At 47.8% G+C, this 16,328-nt stretch overlaps 1 protein-coding gene across 1 annotated transcript in view; it reads right to left on the minus strand.

The window, feature by feature from the left end:
• Positions 1 to 3,357: 3,357 nt before the first annotated feature.
• Positions 3,358 to 16,328, minus strand: part of Shisal2a (shisa like 2A) — a 14,495-nt gene continuing 1,524 nt past the window's right edge. Inside the window, exons 2-3 of the mRNA XM_006977728.4 lie at positions 10,670 to 10,809; positions 3,358 to 3,629 (exon numbers count right to left, since the gene is read on the minus strand). Of these exons, the coding sequence (XP_006977790.3) occupies positions 3,388 to 3,629; positions 10,670 to 10,809 (382 nt within the window). The 3' untranslated portion in view covers positions 3,358 to 3,387. The remainder of the gene's footprint in view (positions 3,630 to 10,669; positions 10,810 to 16,328) is intronic.

Consider the following 16,328-nt stretch of genomic DNA (forward strand, 5'->3'; position numbering starts at 1 on the left):
GTCTCTCCCTCTCCGTAAACAGCCAGACAGGCATTAGCAGATTGTTCCACTATAGATAGAAAATACTCAGAGAGAGAGAGAGAGAGAGAGAGAGAGAGAGAACAAAAAAAACCCCAAAGAACACAAAAGTTTACTGATGGGGTTATCAGGACAGAAAATCTGTCCTGTAAATAATGTCTTAATCCAGTGTCAGTGACTAAACTGCAACTGTCACTCACCCTCTGCGCGCGCGTGCGCGCGCAAACACACACACACACACACACACACACACACACACACACACACACACACACACTATGGCGTCCTCTTTAATAACTTGCAGTTCCTGGGCCACACTGGGCTTTTCTCACTGCTTTTGAACAGACTGTACTCTGTCCGTATTGTCTCCTGATTCTGTCTGACCTGGAGCTGACTCATCAAAGATGAGTTAGCTTCGACATCTCTGCTCCCTCCCGCAGCAGGGGGACCTCCAGAAGGCTCATTGCCTTTTTTTTTTTTTTTTTTTTTGGTGTCTACCTCAGATGCCATCTGAGCCTCTAGACAGCAGGATGGCCCTTTGTTTTTAGCAATTGCACAGGTCCTCGTTTGGAATAGACATCATGGTGTACATGTTTAGTGGACAAAGGCGTATTCATTGTGCTGAAAATACCGCCCCCCCTAAAGGGTAGGAGGGGGGTGCAGGGCGGGAGTGTGTGTGTGTGTGTGTGTGTGTGTGTGTGTGTGTGTGTGTGTGTGTGGCGGCGGCTGAGCAGACAAACCCAGTCTTGAGTACTTCCCACTTCATCATGTGCATTTTGTTGGCTGGCTAGGGACCTGTGCACAGATGTCTAAGAATGGCTGTCTCACTGTTGCCAATCCCAGCACCAGGTCGTGCCACGGTGAAATGTCAAGAGGAGCTTTCAGCGGCTACAGGATTTCTCTGGTCTGTCTCAAACTCGCAAGCAAAGCGAAAGCCCCAGGAGAGAGGGGTGGCAGTGAGCTTCCAGCTTGCCCGTCCTCTGCTGTCTAGCTAGTAATAAAAGCAAAATGTTAGAGGCAAATAAACAATAATAATGCTTAATGTAGGGCACTTTCCCATTTTCCAACATTTAGTATTTCCTGGAGTACATATCTTCCCTTATGCCTGAGGAACTAGCTATTACTATTTGCTTATGAGAGAAACTGAGGCACAGATTACCTAGCAAGTGGCAGAGCCAGGACTGTAACCAGATATTAGACTCTATTGTCACTGTTTTTTAAAAAAGATTAATTTATTATGTATACAGAAGAGGGTGCCAGACCACATGGTTGTGAGCCACCATGTAGGTGCCGGGAATTGAACTCAGGACCTCTGGAAGAACAGTCAGTGCTCTTAACCTCTGAGCCATCTCTCCAGCCTTGTTGTTTGTTTTTCAAGACAAGGTTTCTTGTGTAGCCCTGGCTGTTCTGGAACTTACTCTGTAGACCAGGCTGGCCTTGAACTCTCAGAGATCCGCCTGCCTCTGCTTCCCCAGTGCTGGGATTAAAGGCATGTGCCACCACCATCCAGCACATCATACCTGTTTATAATGACCATGTTACATTGAAGCATATTCATTTGGAATTTTATTCATTTTATACAAACGTATATATTTTTAAAGGTTTATTTGTGTTTATGTGTATGTTTGTACAGGAGCCTGAGGAGGCCAAAAGAGGGTGTCAGATCCTCTGGAACTGCAGGAATAGGCTGCTTATGGATGTGGCTACTGGAAGTGGAACTCAAGTCCTTGGAAAAAGCGTGAAGTACTCTTAACTGCTGAGCTATTTCTCCAAGTAATTTTGTTTTGTTTTATTTTGTAGTTAAAGTTTTTTCTTTCTTTCTTTTTTTTTTTTTTTTTTTTTTTTTTTTTGGACAGGGTCTCTACATAGCTCCATCTGTCCTGGAACTCACTATGTAGACCAGGCTGGCCTCAAACTCACAGAGATCCTCCTGCCTCAGCCTCCGGAGTGCTGGGATTAAAGGCGTGTGCCATCACTCCCCGACTTGTTTTTTTTTTTAAGACAATAATAATAATTGTAAAGTTTTTTTTTTTTCCCGAGTGTGTGTGCAGTGCACATGGAAGCCAGAAGAAGGTGTTGACTTCCCTGAAGCTGGAGTTACAGGAAAGCCACTCAACGTAGGCTTTAGGAATCAAACTTGGGTCCTCCGGAAGAACAGCCAGAACTCTTAACCATGGAGCCTCTTGTCTGTTTGTTTGGAGACCGGGTCTCTCTCTTGGCCTGGACCTAGAACTCGGGAGGCTAGGCTGTCCGGCCAGCAAGCTCCGGGGATCACCTGTCTCTGCTTCCCCAACACTGGGGTTACAAGTTGGAGCCACCACCTGCCTTTTCCTGTGGGTTCTGGTGTGAACTCGGGTCCTCGTGCTTACACAGGAAGCGCTTTAGGAACTGAATCATCTTCCCTGTCCCGTCCGCCCCACCCCCACCCCCAGCCTGTTTTTATTTTCCACTTTTCGTTTTGAGACAGGGTCTCATCTGGCTTTGAACTTGTGATCCTCCTGTCTGGGCATCCCAAGTAGCTTGGATGACAGTCTACAGCACAGAGGCACAGGGAGATCTGAGGACTGTCGCTCACTTGGACTGAGTGGCTCAGTCCACCCTGTGGGGCCTCTGTTTGGCTTCATAACCATTCTTTTCCTCGCTCATTTACTTTAAATATTAGTGTGTGTGTGTGGTGTGTGTGCAGTGTGTGTGTGGTGTGTGTGTATGTGTGTGTGCGCGCGCGCGCGCACACACACAGGCCACAGTGCAAGTGGGGAGGTCAGAGGACGATTTGGAGGAGTCTGTCCTCTCCTTTGATCACGTGGGTTCCAGGGACCGAACTCAGGTCATCAGGCCTGACTGCAAGTCCCTGGACTTGCTGAGCCATCTCGCCAGCCCTCCCTCATTCCTTCTTCTATCCAGCCGAGGAACCCTGACAGTGGAGTCCTGTACTGTACTCCCTCTCATTCTGTACCTCATCAAGTAGCTCACTCCAGGGCAGGCGGAGAGGTGGACAGGTAGATTTCCCCTCTAAGCATGGATCTCCATCCCAGGGGCTTTTACGTATACCTACTCTAGGGCAGAGGAACTGCACGAAGACCAGGACTTCTCCAAAGGGCTCTCCAAGTCTCCACAAACTCAGGTTTTTGGATTGCATGGTATTGCTACTACCCCGCTCCCAAGAGATGACTCACATCCAATTTCTGTTGGTCCTAAGTTGGTCAGGCCAAGCAAGAGCGCTGGGTCCATAACAAGACCCGGGTGCTTTTGTTGGGAAAAGCCCTGCTTTAATCCACTAGGCTCCAACGTCTCCTCAGCCATCCCCACTCCCACCTTTTCATAAAAAACGACTCCAGATGGGATGATGTAGAGACATTTATTGGATGTTTAAGGAACTGGTCCACATGGGTCAGGGGTGGGGACAGAGGCCTCTTCAGGGCTGCCTGGAATGTTGCTAGCGGTCACCGTGGCCGAGAAGTGGTGCTGGAGGAGACTTCTGGGGCCCATGGCCTGCCTTTCATTGCTCTCCAGTTGGGAGTTGGAAGAGTAACTCTGCCTGGGAGAGTGTGATCCCTCCATCGTGGTCGCTGTGTTCAAACCGTGATGGTCAGGTGACATCTTCTTAGAGCCTGAAAAATAGCAATCGGAGGCGCTGTCTTCCGGCAGCCCCGTCTACCTATCAGTGTCACACTCCTGGCCAGTTTCTCTGCTGATGGCCTGAGCACCTCACTGTACCATTCGTACAACAAATATTTAACACTACAACACACCACACAGTAGGAACTGCCCACGTTTCTCTTTAGTAAGGGACACCATTTCTAGGAGAGAAAGAGCTGGCCTTCACCATAACCTTGAAAGGCTAAAAGCCATTTAAAAATTACAAGTCCATTTTCTAGATGTTACACAGCTGTAAAAACATCTGTTCTTTTCCGCTTTAAGAACAGAGTCTAGCTGGGCCAGGCAGTGCTGGTGCATGCCTTTAATCCCAGCACTCTGGAGGCAGAGGCAGGCAGATCTTTGAGTTCAAGTCCAGCCTTGTCCTTAGAGAAAGTTCCAGGACATACAGGGCTACACAGAGAGACCCTGTCTCGAAAACAAACAAACAAAAGAACAGAGTCTAAACCAGTGGCTCTCAGCCTTCCTAATGCTGCGACCCTTTAATATAGTTCCTCACGTTGTGGTGACCCCCGACCATAAAATTATTTCATGGCTGCTTTATAATTGTAATTTTGCTACTGTTATGAATAGTAATGTAAATATCTGTGTTTTCTGATGGTCTTCAGTGACCCCTGTGAGAGGGTTATTTGACCCCCAAAAGAGTTGAGGGGTCTCAACTCTTGGTCTAGGAGCTGGAGACATGGCTCAGCAGCTAAGAGCATTTGATGCTCTTGCAGAGGACCTGGGTTTGATTCCTAGCATGTATATGGTGTGGCTCAGAGCTGTCTGTGAGTCCAGTTCCAGGGGATCCAGTGCCTTCTTCTGACCTCTGTGGCACCAGGCATGCATGAGCTGAACAGATGAACATGCAGACAAAACACTGTACACATAAAATAATAGATAAATCTAAAAATGAACAGATTGTAGACTTGTGTGATGCACACTTTGTAATCCCAGCATTTGGGGAGCAGAAGCTAGAGGATCCCCAAAAGTGTAAGACTAGCCTGGGCTACAGAGTGAGATCTTGACTCAAAAACCAAACCAACCAAACAAAAGATTCTCATCACATTCTCCCCCTTGACTTGCCTTCTTTCTCCTCTTCCTGAGTCAGGAAGGAAGCTCACTTGGCAGTTCTTTCCTGTCACTACATGGTCACGTTTTTTGTTTTTGTTTTCCAGACAGGGTTTCTCTATGTAACTGCCCTGGCTGCCCTGGCTGTCCTGGATCTCGCTGTGAAGACCAGGCTGACCCCGTCCTCACAGAGATCTGCCTGGCTCTGCCTCCCAAGTGCTGGGATTAAAGGTGTGCACCACCTCTGCTCTCCCCCTTTTTTTCCCCACAAGTCAAGGTTTCTCTGTGTAGCCCTGTATGTCCTGGAACTCACTTTGTAGACTAGGTTAGCCTTGAACTCAGAGATTCTCTTGTCTCTGCCTCCTGAGTGTTGAGATTTAAGGCATGTTGGTTAGTTGGTTTATAAGTAGGAGTTCAGAAAAGGGTGTTGGATCCTTGGAATTGGAGGTACAGATGGTTGTGCGCTGCCATGACGGTGCTGGGGAATTGAACCAGGGTCCTCGGGAAGAGGAGCCAGTGCTCTTAACGGCTGAGTCATGATTCCAGCCCCTAAAATACTTGCTGTGCAAGCCTTGGAGATAAGTTTGGATCCCCAGAATCCACGTTAAAAAAAAAAAAGCTGGGTGTGGCCAGATGTGCACCTCTATTTGTATCCTAAGTTGTTGGAGGTGGAGACAGAAGGGTGACTGGGACTTGTGGTCAGCCAACCTAGCTTTGAAAAAAAAAAAATGGCAGCAAGCTCCAGGTTGAGTTGTTGTGGAATAATTATTTTGTATTTTGTGAAGATGTGTCACTTGGATTGGTTTAATAAAACCCTGGCTTGATGAGAGAGAGAGAGAGAGAGAGAGAGAGAGAGAGAGAGAGAGAGAGAGAGAGAGAGAGAGAGAGAGAGAGAGAGATATCAAGGGCACATGTCCAACTTCTCCAAAGACCTCTGTCATCAGACCCTATTCCCTGAAGTCCTCAGTTTGAACTTAGGATATGCCTGTGGTGATCAGCCTAGTCGGGGTTGGAAAGGTTCTGTCCTGCTTGGAGATGAGTCAAGGCTAACTTATCACTGACACCTGTGACTAATGTTGTGACTCACAGGTGTCACTCCAAGTATGCCTAATCAAACGGCGGCAGTGGGATCTGGAGTGACTGAGCCCTCAGAGAGGAGGGGGTGGGTGGGAGGGCAGTGGTGAGGGAAGCCACCATGAAGTGTGGGACCACTGTCTGTGGCCTGAAAGGCAAAGGCTGACCACAAGCTAGTCTGGGGACTCATGGGCAGGACTGAGATCCTCTCAGGGTTCCGGCGTCCCTCCTGTGTGACGGGAGCGAGCGTCAGAACTGGTTTCTGGATCCGTGGGGGTTCAGGGATAATGGCTGATCAATGACCTCTTTCCAGAAGAAAACGAAAGCAAAATGCTTGTTTAATTTTTTTCTTCTGATTTTCCTGGGCTCATTAAATGGGCTTGGGTTGGGACATCATCTCTGTCCTCACTCTCCCTGTCTGGTCTCAAAACAGTCGCTACCAACCACCTGCCAGAGAAGTGGAGCTGGTTAAGTGTGATGTGTTTGAAGTCCCCATCCCGGGGCAGAACACAGCAGCAGGGCCGCAGTCCCCCTTCTGATCTAGCTGCTTCCTCACGAAGAACTCCACTGAGGAAGTTCCATGTGCTTTGCATGCGTGAGGCCTTGCATTAGACCCCCAGCACAGGCGGAATGGAAAGAAGGAGGGGAGGGAGGGAGAGAGGAAAAGTTCCTATCTCTAGTGCATGTCAGGTTTGGGAGACGGCATGGGACGGGGGTGATGGCCGAACCCTAGTTATGGGAAGGAAGCTGTGTCAGAAGTGGCCTTTTCATGGCCACTTGCCAAGGGTCTGTCACACCACTCTTGCCTCATCAGAGAGGTAAACTCTCTCTCTCTCTCTCTCTCTCTCTCTCTCTCTCTCTTGCCTCATCAGAGAGGTAAACTCTCTCTCTCTCTCTCTCTCTCTCTCTCTCTCTCTCTCTCTCTCTCTCTCTCTCTCACACACACACACACACACACACACACACACACACACACACACACACACACGTGTATAGTACAGTTATTGTACTCTAACGCCTGGGAGATTTGCTTGGCATCCCAAACACACATGGTCACTATCTGTGAGGACTTGGTCACTTCCCCTGCTAAGTCTTGCTCTTTTTCTCCTATAAAATGGGAGCCGTGATCTCCTGCCTCACTGAAGAAGAGCAAGACAGCAAGCATGTGGAAGCGGGAGTCTCTGAAGGGGAGAAGATCTGGTAAATACAAACAGTGGGTCAGTACCCCACCTCAGATGCTTCCAGCTTGGCGCTGTGGATATGGAGGAGAGGGGAGGGTAACACGATGAGACCTAGGGACTTGTGCAAACGGCAGAGTAAAAAGTCAGTGGATGTACTTTCCATCTTTAAAAAGTGAAAAACAAAAAGAAAGGGCATGTGCTGTCCCAAACCTTGGACTAAATAGCCTGACTGGTCATTGAACACTGAGAAGCAGGAAGGCGATCTCTATCTATACTGTCAAGAATGAACTATATGACCTCTAAGCCAGAAAGGCAGGGGTGGGAGCAGGGAGGGATAGAAAGACCCTATGTAGCTTTGGAGCCTGTCCTGGACTCACTCTGTAGAGCAGGCTGGCCTCGGAACTCACAAAGATCCACCTACCTCTGTCTCCCGAGTGCTGGAATTAAAGGCATTCACCACTACCGCCCGGCTAGTCTATCATTCTTAAATTGCATTCTTCTTATTATTACACTGATCATCTCTCCGTGTGGATTGTGAATTTTGTTGTTGCTATGGCTGTTTGTTTGTTTGAGATAGTCTCAGGATACCAGGCTGGCCTCAAACTTGATATGTAACCAAGGGCAACAGTGAACTACTGGTCCTATGTCTTTTTTTAAAAATCTATTTATTTATTTATTTATTTATTTATTTATTTATTTATTTATTTATTTATTTATTTCCAAGACAAGGCTTCTCTGTGTAGCTCTCGCTGTCCTGGAACTTGTTCTGTAGACCAGGCTAGCCTCAAACTCAGAGGCCAGGCTTGCTTCTGCTTGGAGTGCTGGGACCAAAGGTGTGCGCCACCACCACCCAGCAATCCTCCTATTTCTGCCTCCCGAAGGGCTGTTTTACAGGTATGTGCCACCACACCAGGCTTATATTGGACTTTTATTCTTATGAGTACACTTTTTTCATTTGTTTAAAGATGTGTTTCTATGTTCTGGATATCAGCCCTGTCTTATTTTATATGCAGTGAGTCGCGCTCATCCACGGGAGTTATGTAGTTATGTACTATAAAGTCCCCACAAACACTGAGTTTAGCAAATACTAAAACACGGCTAAGCCAGGCTTGGTGACAACTTGGGGTTGAGGGAGGAGGGTCAGGAGGTCAGGGTTATCCTTGGCTACATAGTGAGTTCCAGGCTAGCCTGGGCTGTATGAGACGCTTTCTTCTAGGGAGAATATAAGATGAGGTTTCTGTGTGTCTTTGGCCATGACATTTTTGACAAACAATCAATACTTAACTTTCATGTGCCGTTGATTAAAGACACCCGATTTAATATGTGTTTCTTTTAAAAATGTTTATTTTAGCTGGGCGGTGGTGGCACACGCCTTTAATCCCAGCACTCGGGAGGCAGAGCCAGATGGATTTCTGTGAGTTTGAGGTCAGCCTGGTCTACAGAGTGAGTTCCAGGACAGGCTCCAAAGCTACACAGAGAAACCCCATCTTGAAAAACAAAAACAAAAACAAAAAAGTTTATTTTATCCTTATGTGTATGGGTGTTTTGCCTGAATGTATGTCTATGAACCATGTGCATGCCAGGTGTTCTAGAAGACCTGAAGAGGGTATTGATTCCCCTGGAACTGAAGTTAAAAACAGTTGTGAGCTGCCATCTGGGTGCTGGGAAATCTAGCCCAGGTCCTCTGGAAGAGCAGCCAGTACTCTTAATGCTGAGCCATCTCTCTAGACCCGTGATTTAATATATATTTTTGATTTATTAACATTTAACTCAAATCCTCATACCAGACATTTAGCACCCTGTGTTCTTTACAAAGCAAGTATTGATTTCGAGGCTACAAGTACATTTTAGTAAGTAAGCAAGTTCAAAAATATACAACCTGAGAATAGGATCGCTATGAGGATAGATGCTTGTGCACACACACAAAATCTTTGCAGCCCATCATTGTTTTTTTTTTAAACTTTACCTATGAGGTCTTATATCATTGATATTGGTCAGCTTGTTCTTCGGCTCAGGTTTTTTCCTATTCCCGACTCACAGGGAGCCAGATGAACCCTTCCTCTCTCAACCGTCTTCAGGATCCCAGAAGGGTTTAGGGCTGTTGCTTGTTGCCTTTTTTAAGTTGGAGAATTAATCTCTTACAAATGGTAGCATCCAGCGCTCTCCGTCTTCCTCTGAGACTGAGGAATTACCCACGTGCCCTTCTACCTGCCCAATGCTCGCCGCCTTTGTGTCTGCTGCTTGAGTTCCTCCCCGACCTCGCTGGCCCTCGTCCTTGTGGCACCCCCAGGGGTGACCCCGCTACTGCACAGGTCTCAGTGAGTCCTGCCCACACCTGCACCCACTCTCTACCCATCCTGGCTTCCTGCCTCTGTTTCCCTCATCATTCTCTTCACCGACTTAACACTAATTACAGTTGGTATAGTTGGTCTCAGGCAGTAATGTATTTACACATTGGCACAGCCCGTGTTTAGTGGGCAGAAGAGCGTGACTCTGGGAGGTAAGGCTGGACCTGATTTCGTTTGTCAGTCGGGATTCCTTGAGTAAGTCTCCAGCCTTCTCTCCACCCTGATTCTTGAGCCTGTGAAGTGAGACGACACCCACCTTGGCCACTGCTCACTCAACTGTACTGAGAACTTGGCTAGCACGGGCTAGGATCTTTCAAGGTTCCTCGTCAGAGGCTATAAAATGTGCTGTATGGACTTAGGAAAAGACAACACTTTCTTGGTTGTCCCCTTTGAGGTTCTCAATGGCCAGGGCTCATGAAGGAATGGGTGGTCAGAAAAACAGATTATGAAAAATAAAATCTTAGCTGGGCGGTGGTGGCGCACGCCTTTGATCCCAGCACTAGGGAGGCAGAGGCAGGTGGATCTCTGTGAGTTCGAGGCCAGCCTGGTCTACTGATTGAGTTCCAGGAAAGGCGCAAAGCTACACAGAGAAACCCTGTCTCGGAAAAAAATGAAAAATAAAATCTTATATTCGGTTTCTGATTAAATGTTAATTTTTGAGAAACGGCAAGATTGTCTTAGTAGCTCTGTTTTGTTTGGGAGAATATGGAAATCAGTTTGCATCCCCTAAGGCTAGAATGAAAACACCAGCTTAGAAAAATCCATCCATGCGTAAACTCTGTGAGAATGCAGAGCTGATGATGGCAGCAGAGACTCCTGAGGACTGAGCACACAAGTCTGGGTCTGAAATGTTCAGTTCACAGACCTCCTGAGAAATGTGAATGTTCCAGAACAGTCAGAAGGTGAGTGTTCTAGATCTCATTTCTCCCTTTCCTTTCTTTTCCTGTCTTCCTTTATCTCCCCCTCCCCCACCTGGTCTCACTCTGTAGACCAGGCTGGCTCAGTCTCAAAGATCTGCCTGCTTCTGCCTCCTAAATGCTGGCATTAAAAGGATGCTCTCACGCCGGGGTGGTGGTGGCGCACGCCTTTAATCCCAGCACTTGGGAGGCAGAGGCAGGTGGATCTCTGTGAGTTCCGAGGCCAGCCTGAGCTACAGAGTGAGTTCCCGGAAAGGTTCCAAAGCTACATAGAGAAACCCTGTCTCAAAAACAAAACAAAACAAAAACAAACAACCAAAAAATTAAAATAAAAATAAAAACAAACAACCACGAAAAGTACGCACTCCCACACCCGGACCCCCTCCCCCACTAAAAGGACACCACGTAGCTTCTTTCTTACCTGTTGTCTGTAGGCTTAAGCCTGGGTCCAGCTTTGTGTGGGGCTTTGAGCTGATGAACAGAAAGCAGAGCACACACACAGTGACAATGAAGGCCAGAAGGACCACTGCTGCTGTGGAGAGTCCCACAAGAGCTCCGATGCTGGGGAGAGAAGACCACAGGGGGCTGAGTGAGTGCGAGGGCCTGGGAAGGCAGAAGAGTGAGCGGTAGAATCATCTTCAACTCTCCAGCTAGTATCAGCGGGGATCTTGTTCTGGTTCTTACACGTGTGTACTCCCCGGCCAATTACATGTGCATGTACTCACACATACACACATATAAATACATTCTTACAAGATGATATAAAGTAAAAATAGCAAGACAATACTAGACACAAAACTTAGCCCAAACTTAACTAACTAAATATATATAAACATAAACATAAGGTTGGCGGGAAACATATCAAACTACTATTGAGCTATCTCTAGGTATAATACAGGCTGTAGATGTCCTGGCCATATCCCATTGGGTCCTATCATTGTGGAATATCCGTACATTTTCAATCGCCAGCATCTGTTGCTCTTTGCTTGAGGGCTTCTTAGACCCAGAACAAAACTCTGCTCATTGAATAAGTCAGGAGTGCAGGATAATGAACGCTTCGCTCCTTGACCTGCCCCCAACCACAGTGGTGTACACGTCCCCAGCTCCTATGTCCTCCGTAACTCTGAGGAATACATCGCATGCTGGCTGGCAGAGGCGAAGAGCTGGTTACCTTGGTGCAGCTTGTTGATAACCTATTCGTAGTGTTTTCTCTCTGTCTCATCAGTGTTTTCTGGGATCACTTTCCATAAAAAACTACTTAGCTGGGGGTGGTGGCACACGACTTTAATCCCAGCACTCGGGAGGCAGAGGTAGGCGGATCTCTGTGAGTTCAGGCCAGCCTGGTGTACAGAGTGGGTTCTATGATAACTAGGTCTGTGCAGAGAGACTTTGTCTCAAAAACCAAACCAAACGAGCAACCAAACCTCTTTGCCATCCACTCTTCAGCTTTTAGCACAAACCAACACACACCAGCTCCCTTTTTTTGGTATCTTTTTGTTGTGTCTTTTTTCCACATTTCCCACGTTGGTTATGTGGTGTTTTTTAGTTCTTGTTGATACTTTAAAGAGCTATCTTGGGCCATGGAGATAGCTCCCTTGTTGGAGCCCCCTAGGTTTCCTAGTGGCTGTACCCAGCAGGACTGCATAAGAGGCTGATTGGGCCATGGACCTGGGTACCAGGTGACTGTAACTAGCAAGGGGGAGGTCTTTTGCCCCTCCCCTTGGCATTGTTATAAACAGACCTTTGGAATAAAGTTTGGGGCCGGTGGATAAGGACCCAGGCCCACCCGAGTCCATCTTGTGTTTTCTCTCTGTTTCTCTCCCATCTTTATTTCTAACTAAGTCTCCTCATTATCCCTCATTCCTCAAGAGTCCCCGGGGTAAATAGGTGTGGGGGCTGGTCTTCTACACTCACTAGGTGAAGTGCTTGCTTGACTTGCAAGCATGAGAACTCAAGTGCAATACCAAGAATCCATGTGGTGTGCACCCTTGTAATCCAAGCACTGCGAAGATGGAATCGGGAGCATCCCTGGGGCCCACTGGCCAGCCAGTCTAGCTTAATCGGTGAGCTCCAGGCTAACGAGAGACATTGCCTCAAAGGAGGGGGACGGCGTTCCTGAGAATCACATCTGAGGTTGCCCGCTGGCCTCCACACATGCATGTATGCATGTATACCTGCTCATGTGTGTGTGTGTACATGCACATGTAATTGGCACACACACACATGCATTAAAAACACCTCCAGGCCGGGTGGTGGTGGTGCCAGTCCCAGCACTCGGGAGGCAGAGGCAGGTGGATCTCTGTGAGTTCGAGGCCAGCCTGGTCTACAGAGCGAGATCCAGGAACGGTGCAAAACTGCACAGAGAAACCCTGTCTCGAAAAACCAAAAAAAAAAAAAAAAAAGACATCCAGTAGTTTTCTCTTTTGAGAGAGACATTTATTGTCTTATTGTTCACGGGAATACTGGCTGGTGGACCTGTGTGCAGACAAGGAGCTCACTGTTTATGGGTGACATCTATGAGCACCAGGACGGGAAAGTGGCCTCTAAAAGAGAACCTTTGTGGAATGGATGAGAAGACTGGAGGATGCCTCCTCCCGAACCGGAGGTGAGTTAGGAAGCAGATGCTGTCTCTGAAACACATTGTCCTCGGGGTTCTGTCTGGGGACCGAGGACACAGAGAAGGGGACAACAGAGAAGGCTCCGAGAGAGAAACCTGAAGTCAGCATCCTGATTTGTACAGAAACCCAGGTAGAGGCCTCTGGACTCGCGAGCAGGCTTCGAGAGCAGGTACTTTTCAAGGTTTGACTCCTGATCCTGCCATAAATCCCGCTTTGCTTGTCTGATCTTCATTCGTGACCATTCCTAGCTTACCAGGTGGCCCTAAGTGTGGTGACATGGAGTTGGCACGACCTGGCCACCAACTCTGCTCCCAGCTCACCTTCTGCCACAGTCTGGCAGAAGGAAGATGGAAGGAGGTCTTGGCCACTGAGTCAGATGGTGCGGTTATACCAGCTGCTTCTCCATGGGATGTCTTTTCTTTCTGAGATGGTTAGCTTTTAAAGATGGCTTCCCCCCTGCTGTGGGACGGTCTATATGTCAAATTGCTCTGATTGGTCAATAAATAAAACACTGGTTGGCCAGTGGCCAGGCAGGAAGTAGGTAGGACAAGGAGAGAGGAGAATTGTGGGAAGCAGAAGGCTGAGGCAGGAGAGACACTGCAGCCGCCGCCATGACCAGCAGCATGTGAAGATGCCGGTAAGCCACCAGCCACGTGGCAAGGTATAGATTTATGAAAATGGACTAATTTAAGCTACAAGCACAGTTAGCAAGAAGCCTGCCACGGCCATACAGTTTGTAAGCAATATAAGTCTCTGTGTTTACTTGGTTGGGTCTGAGCGGCTGTGGGACTGGCGGGTGACAAAGATTTGTCCTGACTGTGGGCAAGGCGGAAAACTCTAGCTACACCCCCCCCCCCTTCAAACTCTCTCAAAGGATACAGCGCTTACCTGGAGATTTTTATGATTGCAAGAAAGAAATTTCATGAAAAGAGCCAAATGAAATTTGGAACAAAGCAAAGTCTCCATGCCGCAGTGATGGGGCTCTGTTGGAAGCTCGTGGGGAATTGTTTTAGAGCTCAGGGCACACTATTCATCCTGAGGACTCTCAGCTCTATGCTTAGCAACTGTCTTGATGTTTATGAACCATGGGTTAGAACCCAGGAAGTGGGGTCAGCAGGTAAGAGTACTGGTTGCTCTTCCAGAGACCAGCATTCCATCTCGAGCACTCACATGACAGCTTACAACCATCTGTGACTCCAGTCTCGGGATCTGATGCCCTCTTCTGACCTCCACAGGCACCGTGTGCACATGGAAAACACCCACACCCAAGCATGCCCACACACAAAAGAAGCCAGGAAGTCACTTAGCATCCTGGAACTTTTCGGCTGCTTTTGGGGTCACACTGACACAGGACCTGACCTTAGAGATGTCCCTATCCAACTCTCCACAGAAACCTGTCTAAGCTACCACACTTTAGTGACAAGAGCATTCCACCGGGAGAGGGTTTCCAAGGCAACGGGAAAGGTCAAAAGATGTGAGTAGATTGGGAAGTGATGGACGAGGAAAGGACTACCAGGCAGGGGCTCGGGGGCCACTCATCTCTGCATCTTAGATCGCACAGGAGCCAGAAGACAGCTGTCAGTGTATGTTTTGGAGAGAGCTGAGTGTGTCAGCTTTAAGAGATCAGAGAGGGCCCTGACAGTCGTTGAACAGGACAAGTCTCGGGTTTGGGGTCATCTCAGCTCTGCCATTTCTCACTGGGGTACTCCCAATAACAACCCCTCTGAAGTCTCTCCATCTAGAAAATGGAGAGATGTCTTAGGGCTATGTATGTGTGGGAGCGTGGACCCCATCCTAAGCCATGCCCTCTGCTCTGATAGTGCAAGAAGAGCAGGTTCACTGTCAGACTCTGAGCTTTGCGTCCCACACTTACCGGTGTGAAAGGGAACTCTTTCCTACTGAGTGTCTACTCAATGCATTGAGCGCCTTCACTTGCAATACACACTACTTCACTCTGTCTTCTTACACTCTGTCTTCCTTACAGTCTGTCTTCCATGAGGCAGGCATGAATACTGCTCTAAATTTTACATTAACTTTTTGAGACAGGATCTCACTAGGGTACTCAAGGCTGGCCTGGAACTCACTACATATCCCTAACTGGCCACAACATCTCTCTGCCTCAAGCCTCACAAGTGCTGGGATTACAAGTGTGAACCATCATTTAGAGTTAAGAAAGAGTCCATGAGATTAAACAACTTTTCCAGTTCACAAGCTGGTATGATGGAGCCGAGGTCTGCACCAGGCTCTGAACAGAGGCAAAGCTCCACTCCTGCACTTCAAAGGCAATCATCCCCCTTCAGCTCTCAGCTCAGTGCTAGGCACACAGTGAGACTTCAACAGGTCCTGTACGGTTTTACAGAGGTGCAGTCTCTGCCTCTCGAAGTCAGTGGTTCTCAACCCGTGGGTCCTGACCCTTTCACAGGGGTCGCCTAAGACCCACAGATATTTGCGTTATGATTCATAACAGTAGCAAACTTATAGTTATGAAGGAGCCATGAAAAGAATTTTATGGTTGGGGGTCACCACAGCATGAAGAACTGTACTAAAGGGTCACAGCATTAGGAAAGTTGAGAACCACTGCTCTAAATAGACTGGGAGGACTGGTGATGTGCTCAGAGTTAGAGTACTTGTCTGTGATATGCCCAAGGCCCTGGGTTTGACTCTCACAACAAGAATGGATGGCCCTCTTTGCAAGGAATAATTGGCTTTTGTATCCTCGTCCCCTTGCACAAAGACCCTGTAGCAAAGATGATAGTGAATGGATGAATACACGGGAACAGAAAATGAATTAGTATGATTCCTTGGGTTTTTAGACAGCAGACAAATGTGCAGGATATGATATCATCCTGGTCATCAGAAAACGTTTTAGAATTACAGACTGAACACCTTAGAAAAGGCAATCTTTGTAGCTGTAAATGGCATATATCAAGTTATTTTCTTCTCTCTTTTGGTCCTTGCCTCTGCCTTAGTCACAAATCGGGACAGCAATAGGTCATTTTCCCCATTGGTAGATAAAGAGACAGAAAGATTCAGAGACATTCCAGCAGCTAATGATGCTCTTTTCCCATCCAGAAAGCACACAGTCTGCTCCTACACTGTTAGGGACAGAAAACGCTCCATGGACCATTCCAATTTTGCTGTTACCCCTTTCCCAGAGTAGGTTGAGGATCAGGCTCTACTTTCTGGGTGACGCCTTTGGGGACTCAGAGGGATTAAGACCTACCGCCGCTCAACTCCATACTTAGGTTTCAGGATTGTCAGAGCTGGTCCAAGCAACCCTGTCCCTGAACAGCCAGGGGAACCAAAGTGTTTTCAACCAGACCACACCTTATATTAAAATGGCTGGAGCTGGCCTCTGCTGTGACATTATGCCACTGTGTCACACGGGACTTGCAAGAAGCACTGACCACAAGCATAGGGTACATCTCCAGGACACGCCTGGGTGTCCAGTAGAGAAAGTCA

This window comes from Peromyscus maniculatus, chromosome 2 (assembly GCF_049852395.1).
Source record: "Peromyscus maniculatus bairdii isolate BWxNUB_F1_BW_parent chromosome 2, HU_Pman_BW_mat_3.1, whole genome shotgun sequence".
NCBI classification, from domain to species: Eukaryota; Metazoa; Chordata; class Mammalia; order Rodentia; family Cricetidae; genus Peromyscus; species Peromyscus maniculatus.